Raw genomic sequence first — 17,519 nt, forward strand, 5'->3', positions numbered from 1 at the left:
CATGTTACTTGACCATGACGAACCTACGAACTATGAGGAAGCGATGATGAGCCCAGATTCCGCGAAATGGCTTGAGGCCATGAAATCTGAGATGGGATCCATGTATGAGAACAAAGTGTGGACTTTGGTTGACTTGCCCGATGATCGGCAAGCCATAGAAAATAAATCGATCTTCAAGAGGAAGACGGACGCTGATAGTAGTGTTACTATCTACAAAGCTAAACTTGTTGAAAAAGGTTTTGACAAAGTTCAAGGTGTTGACTAACGATGAGATTTTCTCACTAGTAGCGATGCTTAAGTCTGTCCGAATCATGTTAGCAAATTGCCACATTTTATGAAATCTGGCAAATTGATGTCAAAACTACATTCCTTAATGGATTTATTAAAGAAGAGTTATATATGATGCAACCAGAAGGTTTTGTCAATCCTAAAGGTGCTAACAAAAAGTGCAAGCCCCAGCGATCCATCTATGGACTGGTGCAAGCATCTCGGAGTTGGAATATACGCTTTGATGAGTTGATCAAAGCATATAGTTTTATACAGACTTGCGGTGAAGCCTGTATTTACAAGAAAGTGAGCGGGAGCACTACAGCATTTCTGATAAATATATGTGAATGACATATTGTTGATCAGAAATAATGTAGAATTTTCCGGAAAGCATAAAGGAGTATTTGAAAGGAGTTTTTTCAAAGAAAGACCTCGGTGAAGCTGTTTACATATTGAGCATCAAGATCTATAGAGATAGATCAAGACGCTTGATAATTTTTTTCAATGAGTACATACCTTGACAAGATTTTGAAGTGGTTCGAAATGGAACAGTCAAAGAAAGAGTTCTTGCCTGTGTTACAAGGTGTGAAATTGAGTAAGACTCAAAGCCCGTCCACGGCAGAAGATAGAAAGAGAATGAAAGTCATTCCCTATGCCTCAACCATAGGTTCTATAAAGTATGTCATGCTGTGTATTTGTATACCCTACACTGAGTTTGGCAAGGGAGTACAATAGTGATCTAGGAGTAGATCACTGAACAGTGGTCAAAATTATCCTTAGTGGAATAAGGATATGTTTCTTGATTATGGAGATGACAAAAGGTTCGTCGTAAGGGGTTACGTCGATGCAAGTTTTTGACACTGATCCAGATGACTCTAAGTCTCAATCTGGATACATACTAAAAGCGGGAGCAATTAGCAAAAGTAGCTCCGTGCAGAGCATTGTAGACATAGAAATTTGCAAAATACATACGGATCTGAATTTGGCAGACCCGTTGACTAAACTTCTCTCACAAGCAAAAATGATCACACCTTAGTACTCTTTGGGTGTTAATCACATGGCGATGTGAACTAAGATTACTGACTCTAGTAAACCCTTTGAGTGTTGGTCACATAGCGATGTGAACTATGGGTGTTAATCACATGGTGATATGAACTATTGGTGTTAAATCACATGGCGATGTGAACTAGATTATTGACTCTAGTGCAAGTGGGAGACTGAAGGAAATATGCCTAGAGGCAATAATAAAGTTGTTATTTATATTTCCTTATATCATGATAAATGTTTATTATTCATGCTAGAATTGTATTAACCGGAAACTTAGTACATGTGTGAATACATAGACAAACAGAGTGTCACTAGTATGCCTCTACTTGACTAGCTCGTTGAATCAAAGATGGTTAAGTTTCCTAGACATAGACATGAGTTGTCATTTGATTAACGAGATCACATCATTAGAGAATGATGTGATTGACTTGACCCATTCCGTTAGCTTAGCACTTGATCGTTTAGTTTACTGCTATTGCTTTCTTCATGACTTGTACATGTTCCTATGACTATGAGATTATGCAACTCCCGATTACCGGAGGAACACTCTGTGTGCTACCAAACGCCACAACATTACTAGGTGATTATAAAGGTGCTCTACAGGTGTCTCCGATGGTACTTGTTGAGTTGGCATAGATCGAGATTAGGATTTGTCACTCCGATTGTCGGAGAGGTATCTCTGGGCCCTCTCGGTAATGCACATCACAATAAGCCTTGCAAGCAATGTGACTAATGAGTTAATTGCGGGATGATGCATTACGGAACGAGTAAAGAGACTTGCCGGTAACGAGATTGAGCTAGGTATTGAGATACCGATGATCGAATCTCGGGCAAGTAACATACCGATGACAAAGGGAACAACGCATGTTGTTATGTGGTTTGACCGATAAAGATCTTCGTATAATATGTAGGAACCAATATGAGCATCCAGGTTCCGCTGTTGGTTATTGACCGGTAACATGTCTCGGTCATGTATACATAGTTCTCGAACCCGTAGGGTCCGCACGCTTAAAGTTCTGTGACGATCGGTATTATGAGTTTATATGTTTTGATGTACCGAAGGTAGTTCGGAGTCCCGGATATGATCACAGACATGACGAGGAGTCTCGAAATGGTCGAGACATAAAGATTGATATATTGGAAGCCTACATTTGGACATCAGAAGAGTTCCGGGTGAAATCGGGATTTTACTGGAGTGCCGGAGGGGTTACCGGAACCCCCCGGGGGTTAATGGGCCTTGTTGGGCCCTAGTGGAGAGAGAGAGGGGCCGACCAGGGCAGGCCGCGCCCCCCTCCCCCTCTGGTCTGAATTGGACTAGGAAGGGGGGGGGGCGGCGCCCCCCTTTCCTTCTCCTTCTCCCCCTTCCTTTCCCCCTCCTAGTAGGAGTAGGAAAGAGGGCAGTCCTACTCCTACTAGGAGGAGGACTCCTCCTCCTGGCGCGCCCTACAAGGCCGGCCGGCCTCCCCCTTGCTCCTTTATATATGGGGGCAGGGGGCACCCTAGAACACACAAGTTGATCATTGATCCCTCCCAGCCGTGTGCGGTGCCCCCCTCCACCATAATCCACCTCGGTCATATCGTAGCGGTGCTTAGGCGAAGCCCTGCAACGGTAGCTTCATCAACATCGTCACCACGCCGTCGTGCTGACGAAACTCTCCCTCGAGCTCTACTGGATTGTGAGGTCGCGGGACGTCACCGAGCTGAACGTGTGCTGAACGTGGAGGTGCCGTACGTTCGGTACTGAGGATCGGTCGATCGTGAAGACGTACGACTACATCAACCGCGTTGTCATAACGCTTCCGCTTAACGGTCTACGAGGGTATGTGGGCGACACTCTCCCCTCTCGTTGCTATGTATCACCATGATCTTGCGTGTGCGTAGGAAAATTTTGAAATTACTACGTTCCCCAACAGTATCAGCCACGTCAAAGGTGATGCTCTCTGTGCGGAAGTTGTTGGGACCACCAGAGGTGTCTCACAAGGTGACCTGGCCCAAAGGTTGGGTGGAACCGGGGTTCAAGCTTTGAAATGTTCCCATGGGACAGAGCTACGTGGTTGGGATCTCCATCCTTTGGAACGCCTTTCTAGAGAGGAGGTTGAGGCTAGCACCAACATCTACCAACATCTTGGTAACATTGAGTTATTGATGGTGGGCGAGATCATCAGGGGGAGGATCCCTATGCCCATTGTTCAGTACGGGTGGTCCCCGGCATCAAAACTCATGGAAAAGTGGGACCACTTGAGTGGTTGCACCGCCTCCACACTGACATGCACTGCATTTACCTCTCGGGCAAGCGTTTTGAGTTCTTGCTGGGAGGAGGGCACAAAGGTACCCCGTGAACGCAAAGGACACCCCGAGCTTCTAGGTAGCCCCTCACCTTCTTTGTATTCTTCGTTGTCATTGTCATCATTGTTGTGGCCCCATGGAGGATGGTGGCAGTTGCCACATCCGTTGTCGCCGGCAGTGTTGCCGCCAGCTTGGTCGGCCCACCTCTTCTTAGCTTCTAGCCAGTTCTTGTGCTACTCCTCAGTGAAAGCCTTCACTTCATGGCATTCCTTGAGGTCATGCAAGGCGCTCCGATGGAATGTGCATCATGGCCCGCCGCCATGATCAGCAGCGGCCACGGTATCTGCCGCCCCGCCGTCCTTGGGCTTCTGGACACCGAGCGCCGCGACGAAGACCATAATCCGCTTCTGGTTCTTGTTCTGCTTCTTGTCGGGACCACCGGACGTCCTAGCTTTGGTGCTGTCAACGCCAGGGTCGGCCTTGCCAGGAACCCCATGGCCTTCCTCTGCCCGCATGCACTTGTCTGCGTTGCGGTGGAGGTTAGGCAGGGTCCGTATGTCGTGGACGTTCATCTTTTCGCGCATCCGAGGGTGTGTGCGTTAATTTGGGACGTAGTAATCACCGTTGCAACATCGATGTCGGGGATAGTGTGTTGCACCTGGCTGAACCGTTGGATGTATTTTTGCATGGATTCACCAGGATTCTGCACGTGGATCTTTAGGTCGCTCTTGGTCCCGGTGCGCTTGAAACCACCCCGGAAAGCTCCCACAAACTGGTTGCAAAGGTCCTGCCAAGACCTCGCTGATTCCTTAAAAAGGTTCATTAGCCACGATTGAACATTGGGCTTCAGAACCATCGGGAGCCAATTGGCCATGACAAGACTGTCAGCCCCCGCGGCGCACATGGCAGTGATGTACACATGCAAGAACTTCACCGGGTTGGTTTTGCTGTCATATTACATCGACACAATGGGCTTGAATCTGTCAGGGTGGACCACTCGTTGCAATTTGGGGACAAAACACGAGGTACCCAACGTCGTAAGCGATGATATCGGCTTCGGGGCTCGCACCCTTGTCGTGGCGCTCCTCCCGCCGATGCTCGATTCAAAAGCGGGCGTCCTCACCACGCCGATTGTTGAGGCTGCGGTGGAGACCCTGGTCGCACGGTGGATCTAACAAAGCCACCGAGTGCCATTCTGCCGGTCTTGTATTTCGCCCAGAACGGGCGCGCATCCCGGCGGGGCTCACGCTCATCGCTTCATCGCTCTGGTCGCGGGGACCGCATCGACACCGAGGCTGTAGGGTCGTGTGTTGTGGCGCTGGAATGGGCCATCGCACGAATCTGGCCTAGGCCGGCTAGCCGCAATATACTCCATGAGGGCGGCCATCTAGTCAGCCCAGTCGTTGAGCTAGGGGCGCGTACTTGAGCATCTTTTATAGGAGTAATATGTGCCTTACATAAAAAATAACATACTTGCTTTGTGCACAAGTCTACTGGCTGATTCTGATTTGACGGGTTTTAATTGGATTAAGGGGGAGGGAAGGGCCATAGGTAGTCCTGGCCATCTTCGGCCCGGCCCTAAAATCCAGGGCCTAGGGCCGATGGGCTTGCCCGTGGGCCGGGCTTGGGTCTAAGTTTTGAGCCCACTAGCAGGGCCTGGACGGGCTTGGGCTTGGCATATTGGCATTTTAAGGAAGAGGCCCGGCCCATGGCCCTAAGCCCTAAGGGCTTTTGAGGGATTTTTACCAGATGGGCCGGGCTTGGGCTTGAAAAGTAGGTCCGATGGTAGGGCCTAGGAGGGCCTGGGCCTCAATTTTCTGCCGTGGGCTTTTTTAGGCCCGACCCAAGCCCGGCCCATGGCCAGGTATAGCCGTAGGTGAAATTCAGAGGGGTGGTGGAGAGGCCCTGTAACCTTGTGTACCATTCGTCTCAAAAGAAAAAAAACTTGTGTAGCATGTGCAGGCCCGTAAATGTAGCATTTTTCTTGTGCCATTCGCTTCCACAGATCGGATCGCAGCTACCCACGGGATAAATATCACAGAAAGTGTGCACAGTGTTTGTGACGCCATAAGCGCTTCGAATCTGACGACGACGACGAACGGCGACGGCGCGGCAGATAGATGGATGCGGCCGAAGCCAGTGCGAGATGGTGTGTGGTCACTGGCGGCCGCGGCTTCGCGGCGAGACATCTGGTGCTGATGCTTCTCCGCTCCGGCGAGTGGCGCGTGCGCGTGGCCGACCTGGCCCAAGTCATCTCTCTCGACCTAGACGAGGAGCAGGGTATCCTCGGGGCCGCCATCCGCGAAGGACAAGCCGTTTACGCGTCCGCCGACCTCCGCGACAAGGCCCAGCTGGCCAAAGGTGTGTGCGATCCACCACTTGCTCTCCAGATTGTTAGGCTGGGTAGTGTTTTGATGGTAATGTGCTCTCTGATTCCCTTTCCGTGTGGATGTGGGATCTGTAGATTGGTGCTTATCAGCGTACGCGGCTGCTTCTGAAGTTGGTAGGACTAGGAGGAATCAATGATTCACGGTGACATGATTTACCTTGTGATAGAGATGCTGTTGTTACTTCTGCGTTGTTGTTATTGTTTAGGTTGATGAGTTAATTTGCTAAGACCAATGCTGGTTGAGTATCTAGCTGCTACACATCGACATTTAAGCCCTGTTCAGAATCTCTCCACTCCGGAGATGTGGAGCTCGGTTTGAGCCGCTCCGTGAAAATGAGCTGCAGCCTGATCCGCTCTGGGAGCGCAGTCGAGGGTGCGGAGAGGAACCGAAGAGGCACTTATAATCTTTGATCATGGAGATGCTGTACACCCCATTTATGTTGTGGTGATGACTAATAAGAAATTCTTGTGGTGTGAACTCTAGTAATAAGCTCTTCTAAATTCTGTATTTTTATGTAATACAAGAACCGATTATTAGTGATTTACGCTAAAAATAAACTGTGGGGTTGTGCATAGATTCTTCACTGTGTTTACGTGTGTTGCTGTGGGGTGAGTCCAATTAGTTGCTTGGCAATTTTATGCTTTATTTTGGTCCCAGCTATGTCTTCTTTGTTGATTCTGTGGAACTTAGTCATCGGTCAGTGAGTGTACTGAATGTTATTGCATAGAAGTAGTGGTACAAAACCAGGAAATCGAGAATCATATTCCTATGTTTCCATACTTACCCATTGTACTTGCAGAGTTCTCCCTGTTAATTTGCAGTTGCCTTAGTAGTTACCAGTTTGTTCAGAATACCAATATCTTCATGCTTGTACATATCAGTTATTTCTGATATAGCAAGGTATTTATTGGCGTTAGTCAATTTAGTTCATTGATGCCTACTACCTTTGTTCTCATCTCTGTCTTGTGTGTTTCTTGTTTGCAGCTTTTGAAGGGGCAGAAGTAGTTTTTCATATGGCTGCTCCAGACTCATCCATCAACAACTTCCATCTTCATTATTCGGTGAATGTTGAAGGTTTGTAATGTGAATTTGTATGCTTCACAGCTTTGGTTCCTAATTCGGAGATGGCACTGATTTGCTGATGAGATGGCACCAAGTTGATTGAGTCATTAGGTTTTTCTATCATTATTTCTCGTGTTACATAATACAGTAAAACAAACTTCACAGGAACAAAGAATGTCATTGATGCATGTATCCATTGCAAGGTGAAGCGACTTATCTACACTAGTTCACCAAGTGTAGTTTTTGATGGTGTTCATGGAATTTTTAATGCAGATGAATCAATGCCCTACCCAGATAAGGTATATTTTTCACCTATTTACATGAAAGAATTCCTTATTTAACACCATTTTAAATTTTGTTTCCCTATTCGACACTGAAAACCTTTTTCTTCCCTATCTAGCCCCAGAGTCTAAATTTTATGCCCTTTATGACACTTCCATCCATTTTCCCGCCTAACGCTGTTAAATTACATGTAAAAAACACTTTTGCCCTCATGTAATATAAACCAACCGTTTGGCCCGGTTCATTTCCAAAAGTGCAATTCTTAAGCTATCTTGAAAGTTCATTCTTTTTTTCTTCAGTTGGGTATACGAGTATTTGGGTATGTAAGTGCGCTTGCGGGCCTGTACGCGAGTATTCATGTACCGATGTACGTAATTGTACATACGGGCTACTACGTCTCTAGCACGGAAGCCTTGCGGACATGCATGTAGTCTTGAATGCATGGCTACACCTAGGCTTCAATGTATGCATGCATTAAGCTATCTCAGAAGTTAATTCTTTTGTTCTTCAGCCGGGTATTCGAGTATTTGGGTATGTACGTGCACTTGCCGGCCGGTAAGCGGGTATTTATGTACCGATGTACGTATCTGTACATACCGGCTATTGCGTCTCTAGCACGGAAGCCCTGCGTACATGCATGTAGTCGGCTGCACCCAGGCTTCAATGTATGCATGCATTAGCAGTTTAGCACGTGAGGCAAACTGATCAATTTATCAACCATTGTATGCATGGACATGCACATCATTTCCATGATTAAGCTTACAACCTGCACTTAGAAAAATCATTCGTGTCTATAAATAAATAAAATTTCTGGTTAAATCAAATAGGAAGAAAAAAACACATCAAACATCAATATCAGCATCTATTAAATATTTGGTCACATTCCACCTGAGGGTCTAAAAGGTCTTTTCAAGTGTCATTTGACACTGTCAAGGTTTAAAAATAGACGGAAGTGTTATGGAGGGCATAAAATTTAGACTCAGTGTCTAGGGATGAATATTATTTTCAGTGTCAAATACAACAACAACAACAACAACAACAACAACAAACAAGTTGGAGTAGGCTAGAGCTGAAACCCATAATATCTCGCAACCAACTCATGGTTCTGGCACATGGATAGCAAGCTTCCATGCACCCCTGTCCATGGCTAGTTCTTTGGTGATACTCCAGTCCTTCAGATCTCTCTTTACAGACTCCTCCCATGTGAAGTTCGGTCTACCCTGATCTCTCTTGACATTATTAGCACGCTTTAGCCGTCCGCTATGCATTGGAGCTTCTGGAGGTCTGCGCTGAATATGCTTAAATCATCTAAGACGATGTTGGATAAGCTTCTCTTCAATCGGTGCTACCCCAACTCTATCTCGTATATCATCATTCTGGACCCTGTCCTTCCTTGTGTGGCCACACGTCCATCTCAACATGTGCATCTAAGTGTTGAACTTGAACATGTTGCTTTTAGTCGGCCAACACTCAACGCCATACAACACTGTGGGCCAAATCGTCGTCCTATAGAACCTGCCTTTTAGCTTTTGTGGCACTCTCTTGTCACGGAGAATGACAGAAGCTTGGCGCCACTTCATCCGGCTTTGATTCGATGGTTCACATCTTCATCGATATCCCCATCCTACCGCAACATTGACCCCAAATATCGAAAGGTGTCCTTCAGAGGCACCACCTGCCCATCAAGGCTAACCTCCTCCTCGTGCTTGGTAGTACTGAAACCGCACCTCATGTACTCGGTTTTAGTTCTACAAGTCTAAAACCGTTCGATTCCAAGGTTTGTCTCCATAGCTCTAACTTTCTATTAGCCCTTGTTCGATTATCATCGATTAACACCACATCATCCGCAAAGAGCATACACCATGATATATCTCCTTGTATATCCCTTGTGACCTCATCCATCACTAAAGCAGAAAGATAAGGGCTCAAATCTGATCTGCAGTCCTACTTTAATAGGAAAGTCATCAGTGTCGCCATCACTTGTTCGAACACTTGTTACAACATTATCGTACATGTCCTTGATGAGGGTAATGTACTTTCCTGGGACTTTGTGTTTCTCCAAGGCCCACCACATGACATTCCGCGGTATCTTATGGTACAAGTCAATGAACACCATATGCAGGTCCTCTTTTTTGCTCCCTGTATCTCTCCATAAGTTGTCATACCAAGAAAACGACATGAAACCAAACTGATTTTTGGTCACGCTTGTCATTCTTCTTAAGCGGCGCTCAATGACTCTCATATTTAAATTGTATGGCTCATCAGTTTATTCCCACGGTAATTAGTACAACTCTGAACATTACCCTTGTTCTTGAAGATTGAACAGTACCCTTGTTCTTGAAGGACACAAAGTCCCATTCTTCTGGCATCTTGTTTGCCTGAAAAATGATGTTGAAAAGCTTAGTTAGCCATACTATCACTGTCTCCGAGGCCTCTCCACACCTCAATGAGGATACAATCAAGGCCCATCGCCTTGCCTCCTTTCATCCTTTTTAAAGCCTATTTGACCTCAGACTCCTGAATTCGCCGCACAAAACACCTTCTAGTATCATCAAAGGAGTCGTCCAGTTCAATGGTAGAACTCTCATTCTCCCCATTGAACAACTTGTCGAAGTACTCCCGCCATCTATGCTTAATCTCCTCGTCCTTCACCGAGAGCTAGTCTGCTCCGTACTTGATGCATTTGACTTGGTCGACATCCCTCGTCTTCCTCTCTTGGATTTTGACCATCTTATAGATGTCCCTTTCGCTTTCCTTCGTGTCTAACTGTTGGTAGAGGTCCTCATACGCCCGCCCCCTTGCTTCACTCACAGCTCGCTTTGCGGCCTTCTTTGCCACCTTGTACTTCTCTATGTTGTTTGTACTTATCAAGGTAAAGGCGTCTGAAACAATCTTTCTTCTCCTCAATAGCCTTCTGGACATCATCATTTCATCGCCAGGTATCTTTAGCTTCGCTTCTACTCAAAGTTTGAGAAAGCGCTAGGCGTTAATTATGCGTTTGGCCACCTACTTGCGCTTTTCTAGCTTAGGCGTGATTAGGCGCAATTAGGCGCAATTATGCGTTTTCTATACAATTGCACGGATACGGGCAACAAAGAGCAGTTTGCCATAAAAAATAGTGCTAGAATGTAAACTCGAGGTACAATTATAAGTTTATAACCCTGTTCTCTCTCCAATATGTTGCCCCTCTCTCTTTGTACACTAAAAGCAGCACACATGAGCATATCTGTAGACTGTATGACACAACAGAGCAGCAGCAACTACACTACAGATGTACGGAGAGCGCGAGAGCAGCAGAGCTTGACCAACACGAAGACTAAAGAGGAGAAGGGAGGCAGAGCTCGATGGGGATCACAGGGCTCACCTGCCTGAAGAGGAGAAGAAGAGCACGGGAGGCAGAGCGCGAGATCCATTGCGGGATGTGGTCGGAGGCCAGCGGCCGGCGGCGCGGGGAGGGCCCGAGACAAAGGAGATCTGACTGAGGTGAGGAGGGGCGCAAGGAGGAGCTCCTGATCCGCGGCGGCGGACGTGCGGCTGCCGGCGGCGTGAGGAAGGCCCGACGGCGCGAGGAATGGAGAGGAGAGGAGATCCTAACCCTAACACGGGCTCGACGGAATGGAGAGGAGAGGAGAGGAGAGAAGGGCGCAAGGAGGGTCCTTATCCTGATTCCTTCTGGATCCCCTTCGTCGTTCTCCGCCATTGTGCGCGATTCCGCGGCGTTCCTCGCGCCTAATCGCGCCTCGGTGAGAAAGGCGCTCCGCCTCAGCGCAGCTCGTGCCTTTCGCAACGCACATGGCCGAAGCGAGGCGGTGGGCCAGCGCCTCGCGCGTAGGCACGCATAAGCGCGCCTTCCCGAACTTTGCTTCTACTTCCTCTAGACACTCCAAACTGCTCTGAGGCCACCTTACAAATGCAAGTCGCCATCTTCATCCACATATTGTCTGCATCACCTCCTTCTTTCCAAGGGCCCTCCTTAATGACCCTCTCCTTGAACGCCCGAGCTTCATCCCCCTTGAGCTTCCACCACTTCGTTCTATCTGCTTTGCCATTCTTATCTTGCTGGACACGAATCCGAAAGCGGAAGTCAGACACCAGAAGCTTATGCCAAGGGACAATACTCTCTCCAGGTATCACCTTACAATCTAGGCAAGCACGCCTGTCTTCTCTTGTCGAGAGGATGAAATCAATCTGGCTAGAGTGTTGACCACCACTAAAAGTCACTAGATGTGATTCTCTCTTTTTAAAGAGGGTGTAAGCTATGATCATGTCATAGGCTAGAGCAAAGGTTAAGACATCTTCTCCTTGATTCCTGTTGCCATAGCCAAAGCCCTCATGCACCCCTTCAAAACCTGTGTTAGATGTACCCACATGGCCATTGAGATCTCCTATGAGGAGCTTCTCACCAATGTTCTCCGGGCCTTCCCCGAATTCCCTCTTGGTGTTCTCATTGTGGCCTACTTGCGGGGCATACACGCTGATAACATTGAGAACTAAGTCCCCCACTACCAGCTTGACTAGGATAATCCGGTCCCCATGCCTCTTGACGTCTACCACTCCATACTTGAAGCTCTTGTTGATCAAGATGCCTACTCCATTTCTGTTTGCAGTCGTCCCCGTGTACCACAGCTTGAAGCCGGTATCCTCCACCTGCTTCTCCTTCTGTCCCCTCCATTTGGTTTCTTGGACGCAGAGGATATCAACACCTTTCCTCATTGCTGTATCGACTAGCTCCCGAAGCTTACTTGTCAGGGACCCTACGTTTCACGTTTCGGTTACCTAAATAGATCCTCCTAGGCTCAGCTAGCTTCCTTACCCTCTGCACTCGTCGAGTCAAATGCGAAGACCCTTGCTCATTTTCCACTACACCCAGGCGTCGATGTAGCGCGCCACTAAGGATGCGCCGACCTGATCCTTGCTCACTTGCCACCATATCCAGATCAAGATATGGCGTGCCACCAGGGGGTGATGGCCCGGCCCTTGCCCATTTGACACCACACCCGGGTTCCGATATGGCATGTTGCTGAGAGGGTTACGACCCAATGATTTTCTTCTGGGTTTCATCTCTATAAGAGTGGCGACGTTGGCACGTCAAGTCTATCACAACCCTCCTCCTTTTCCCAGGCTTGGGACCAGCTATGTTGAGACAACATAGGCGGAGTTTTCTCATATTAAGACTGTTAAATAAGGAATTTTCTCATATTACATCCTTTTTGTTTTCATTTGGTCATACTTATGTACGACTACTGACAAGATGTTCTCTTACTCCAGTTTAATGATTCGTATTCAGAAACAAAGGCAGACGCAGAAAAATTGGTGATGAGAGCTAATGGTAGGGATGGGCTTCTTACTTGTTGTATACGCCCAAGTAGCATTTTTGGGCCCGGTGATAAGCTACTGGTTCCTTCTCTGGTTGCTGCTGCAAGGGCAGGCAAGTCCAAAGTAAGAACTGCTACATGTGTGTAATTTTGTAAACTTGAGTATGCTAAGTTTATAATTCACGAGTCTGCCTAAATGCATACATCTTCACATGTTGATATTTATACTTAGATAATTCCCATAATGAGGGATTTGGATGCCTTTTGTTTTTCATTAGTAATGCAATTACACAAATTACATCACTGTATCAGGCAAAACAAATGCTTTAAAGATACTGAATTGGCTTCTCAATTCATTTTGTTCTATATTGTAGTGAGCTTCACAATGAAGCACTTTATTTTTTTATTTCTGAATTGGTTTCTTAAAGATAATACTATCTATTAAAATCATTTGCAGTACATAATTGGCGATGGGAACAACTATTATGATTTCACCTACGTCGAAAACGTTGCCTATGGCCATGTTTGTGCGGACAAAACTCTATCATCTGAAGATGGTGCAAAGAGAGCTGCTGGAAAAGTAAGGCCCTTCACTAACATTTTACATTTAAGATTAAGTGTCATGATTTCTGATTCTTTTCCAGGCCTACTTCGTGACAAATGTGGAGCCCATAAAGTTCTGGGAGTTTATGTCATTGCTTCTAGATGGTCTTGGATATCAAAGGTATTCACATCAATAGACTTAAAAAAATCTACTTTGGTTGTATCAAATGACTAGCTTATGTTTGCTGGAATGCTCCTGCACTTCGATGATTAATTTGAGATACATTTTGAGTTTGGTAAACTGATCACTTAGGAGCATATCAATTTGTAATGGTATGCAGCCCAAGTTTCCTATACAATATTTACCTTTCCATTGTAGACTTTTCTGTTAAGGGATGGTGCAAGGCTGTCAGTATTGACTCTCAGGTCTTACCATTCCAGTACCCTAGATTTATTTCACCAACTCACTTACGTATCTGGAGTGATATCTCTTCTCCTATGTAAGCATTTAAGGATCAGGGATCAGTGTTCTCTTCCATACTTATTTGGGTGACTTGGTAACCAGCATACTAATGCACTCGACCTTTATGCAGGCCTTCAATAAAAATTCCTGTCTCTGTTATGATGCCATTGGCTCATGTGGTGGAATGGACTTACAAGTCGTTCTGCAAGTATGGCATGAAGGTTCCTCAGCTGACACCGTCAAGGATCAGGCTCCTCTCATGCAATCGAACATTCAGTTGCTCAAGAGCCAAAGATCAGCTTGGTTATGAACCCATTGTATCACTCAAGGTGTTTTACTGTGTCCTCTAGTTTTTTCATTAATGACCTTGCTTGACTTGATGTGTTTTTGAGTGGGATGATTTGAAGAACAATTTCAGTTCATTTCCTACTTCTCTCTTATGAATGCTCAACTATAAGCAATTCATATTGTTTTGAAATTTCAGGATGGGCTGAAGAGAACAATAGAGTCGTATTCCCATATGCAAGCTCAGAATCAAAGGAGTATATCAAAGACTTCGATTTTGCTTGGGAATGGAAATGGTATGACTCAATCTGCCTCCCCCCCCCCCCCCCCCCCCCCCCCCCCTCCTGCTATCCTTACTAATTGTTTTCTAATTACTTTCAGTTGCAAAAACGCTTCTTTGGGAAGATTCGAAGCAAACAATGACAGTGCTACTACTATTGGCTGTTATCTACTACCAGTTATTCACATGTGGTTACACCATTATCACAGCAATGGCAAAAATTTTCTCACTAACAGCACTGTTCTTGTTCATTCATGGCATGCTTCCTGCAAATGTGTACGGTCCTCTCTTATTCTGCTTTATTTTGCTGAATATGTAGCCGCTACCAGATAGTTAAACAGCATTGGGGTCTTTTAATCATCTCTTAGCATTTCCTCAAGTGTTCCATTTATTAAATTGTGATTTTGGTAATTATTGCAGGTTTGGCCACAAGATTGAGAAACTTGAGCCCTCAAACTTCCACATCTCACAGGTGGAGGCACATCATATTGCTTGCTCAGTCAGTTCATCATGGAACTCATTAGTTGGTGTGCTAAAATCTCTTTGTAGGGGAAATGATTGGCCACTTTTTCTCAAGGCATGATATAATCTCATGCTTTATATTTGTACACTTCACATACTTGATGAGTTGATGTTGTGCTAAGTACTGACACCTGGCATACGTTTTATGTTAATGTCTAACTGAGTTCACTTTTCTCTTCATCAGGTGGTATTCTTCCTACTGGTTGTTAGCATCCTTAGTGCTATGTCTTCGGAGGCTGCATTTAAAATAGGTAATGAAATACTTCAGGCTTCGCTTTCTAAATTTTAGTGAATGCATCATCTGCATGACTACTAATGACATTAGAAATTTACATGCAACAATAGGTATTCCTCTCATTTTCATAGGCTTCAAAGCATATGAGAAATGGGAGGACACAATTGACAGCCTGGTGGGTGATGCTTGTTCGTTCGTTCTACAGTTTACTCCTATCCAGATATCTTCAAGGCAGAAACAAACATAGACATGGAGAGCTCGTTAACAGTTGAATTTTATTTTGTAGTTATATTAAGTTTTACTTTTCAGTTATTGGCGATTTTCTATGAACTTTTAGTTTGACATTTACTCTTTTAGAATCATCATTCAGAGTCTTAATAAAGTTTATAGAATGTTTCCTTAATGTCGTTGATTTAAGATATGGTGGTGTACAGTTTTTTTATTCTTTAGATGTTTACCCCACTGGACTGTATTGTTCGACGTATAGCACATTGAAATTAGCTTTTATTGCCATTGAATCTTCCTGAATTATTGCAAGTGCTGATCTTCCTAGTCCTGTGCAGTTTGGTTAGGATTCCATCTGTACCAAATGCTTACCTAGATTGTCTTTACTTGTGTGCCCTAATCTTGGTTTGAAAACCAAAAGCACTCCATTATCCACAGATATGTTAACCGGGCACATGCGCGTATGCTTTATTATTTTGGTCAAATTTACTACTCCCTCTGTTCCCAAATATAAGTCTTTCTAGAAATTCCAACAAATGACTACATACGGAGTAAAGTGAGTGAATCTACACTTTAAAATATGTCTACATACATCCGTATGTTGTATTCCATTTGGAATGCCTAAAAAGACTTGTATTTAGGGACGGAGGAAGTATTTTGGATATGAAATTTATGGCTCAGTTTTAAACGTATGAAATGGATGTAGTAGGACGCTGCAATTTGGTGAACACAAGTTGTTGAAAGTTTTTGGGCTCAGTTTCTTAAAGTTGGGGGTAGATTGGTTGTAATTCCAAGGATGGTGCTATGCCTCCCGATCGGGTCGTGTGATCGGTTGCCTCCAGCACTGTGGTCTTTCTTATGACCATGATGTTTGTTCATCTTACAACGCGTCCGTGGAGGCAATAAAATTTATGGTAACAATGTGTGTTTCTCCTTTTTCCTCTTTTGGTGAGTATCGGTCCAGGATAGTAGACCCAGATTGTTAGAATTAGTGTCGCAGAGAAACCTGTACCGATGCTCATTGCCAAGAAATGTAACTGAATATGTCACACCTGCTACTACCCAGTGAGCAGTGGACAAGAAGGGAGAAGGATGAGATGATCCTTTGCACGTGGGCTGAGCCCATTGGGTTGTCTCGCCGTCTATGGCCCGGACCGCGTGGTGTGCGTGTTTGTCTGTATAAGCTACCTAACCCACACAGAGACGGAGCGAGAGAAACGCTCACAACTTTGAATCTCATCCCCTTTCTCCTACCTCACCTCGTCTGCTATCTCTTCTCACCCCAAAATTTCTCCTTGTGCGATTGATTTCGTCCGATCGGTCGTCACAATTGGTAATCAGAGCCTTCAATCCTAGCCTAGATTTTTTTTTTGCGCCACGGCATCCATAGTCCCTTGGCCGGATCGGTAACACCCATCACCGTAGGTGTGCTTCCACTCCGGTGAGAGCACACACACAAAAAAATCCTACGCGGGGTTCGATCCACTCGGGACGGGTGACACGGCACCCTCCAAGCCTTCTGCCCAGACGCGGTAGCTCCTCACCGTCATGGGGGAGCATACCGCCAACCTCACCGCGCTCATGGAGACGGTGCTTTCCAGATTTGACAAAGAAAAGGTGCTCGCCGATAAGAGGGCCGAGGCGCAGACGACGTTCAACACCCAAGTGTCAAGCAAATCGGCCTCACCCAGGCGAACGTGGACGACGTGCGCAAAGTCGGCACGCCATCAGCGTCGTCGCCCCCCTCCGCGGGTTCTCAGGTGGATGATCCATCGGCGGCGGTGTTGCACACCCCAGCATCGTTGATTGCACCACCACCACCACCACCGGATCCGCGCGCCACGCCGCCTCCGAGCGCCTTGCCAATTCCGCAGACCATCGCAGGCTCCGGGCCACTCGCACGGCTCTCCAATGACGGTCCGCTGCCGCTCTCCCGCCTAGATGACGCCCTCAGGTTGCCGGAGCGCCGACCACAGCCTGTGCCGCGTGAGGACTACTCCATCAGGCCACCGAAGCACCAATTTCCCCGTTTTGAAGTGACGCCCCACACGTGTGCCTAGATCACTGCTTAGCCTATTTTGAGCTCTATCGAGTGCCACAACATAACTGGGTGGCCACGGCAACCCTGTATGTCGAGGACCACGCTGCTATCTGGTCGCGGGCGTTCCGACAGACTCACAACAAGCTCACTTGGGCGATGTTTAGTCAAGCCATTGTTGAAGAATTTGGTCCTGAGGAGTTCGAATCTCTGATGCACAAGTTGTTACAACTTCGTCACCCTGTCAGCATGGTGGAGTACATGCAACAATTCGAGGTG

At 46.3% G+C, this 17,519-nt stretch overlaps 1 protein-coding gene across 2 annotated transcripts; it reads left to right on the forward strand.

The window, feature by feature from the left end:
* The first annotated feature begins 5,549 nt into the window (after window positions 1-5,549).
* Window positions 5,550-15,380, forward strand: LOC109780969 (3beta-hydroxysteroid-dehydrogenase/decarboxylase). 2 transcript variants are annotated; one of them, XM_020339547.4, is made up of 13 exons: window positions 5,660-5,961; window positions 6,065-6,890; window positions 6,975-7,064; window positions 7,218-7,351; window positions 12,603-12,773; window positions 13,107-13,229; window positions 13,294-13,373; window positions 13,786-13,984; window positions 14,140-14,236; window positions 14,322-14,496; window positions 14,641-14,797; window positions 14,927-14,993; window positions 15,088-15,380. In XM_020339547.4, the coding sequence occupies exons 3-13, from the start codon at window positions 7,004-7,006 to the stop codon at window positions 15,222-15,224; spliced, it is 1,401 nt and encodes a 466-aa protein (XP_020195136.1). In that variant the 5' UTR covers window positions 5,660-5,961; window positions 6,065-6,890; window positions 6,975-7,003; the 3' UTR covers window positions 15,225-15,380. The 2 variants fall into 2 exon arrangements, with proteins under 2 accessions (XP_020195135.1, XP_020195136.1); XM_020339546.4 differs by lacking the exon at window positions 6,065-6,890 and having other exon boundaries at window positions 5,550-5,961.
* The last annotated feature ends 2,139 nt before the right edge of the window (window positions 15,381-17,519 follow it).

The sequence above is a fragment of the Aegilops tauschii genome, chromosome 4 (assembly GCF_002575655.3).
Source record: "Aegilops tauschii subsp. strangulata cultivar AL8/78 chromosome 4, Aet v6.0, whole genome shotgun sequence".
Taxonomy (NCBI): domain Eukaryota; kingdom Viridiplantae; phylum Streptophyta; class Magnoliopsida; order Poales; family Poaceae; genus Aegilops; species Aegilops tauschii.

What these genes read in the sequence shown, in the direction of transcription:
- LOC109780969 (XM_020339546.4), top strand. Translation starts at nt 5,721, where the DNA reads ATGGATGCGGCCGAAGCCAGTGCGAGATGGTGTGTGGTCACTGGCGGC. An exon ending in AACCCATTGTATCACTCAAG is followed by an intron (nt 13,985 to 14,139) that starts GTGTTTTACTGT and finishes TTGAAATTTCAG; the next exon opens with GATGGGCTGAAGAGAACAAT. An exon ending in GGCATGCTTCCTGCAAATGT is followed by an intron (nt 14,497 to 14,640) that starts GTACGGTCCTCT and finishes TAATTATTGCAG; the next exon opens with GTTTGGCCACAAGATTGAGA.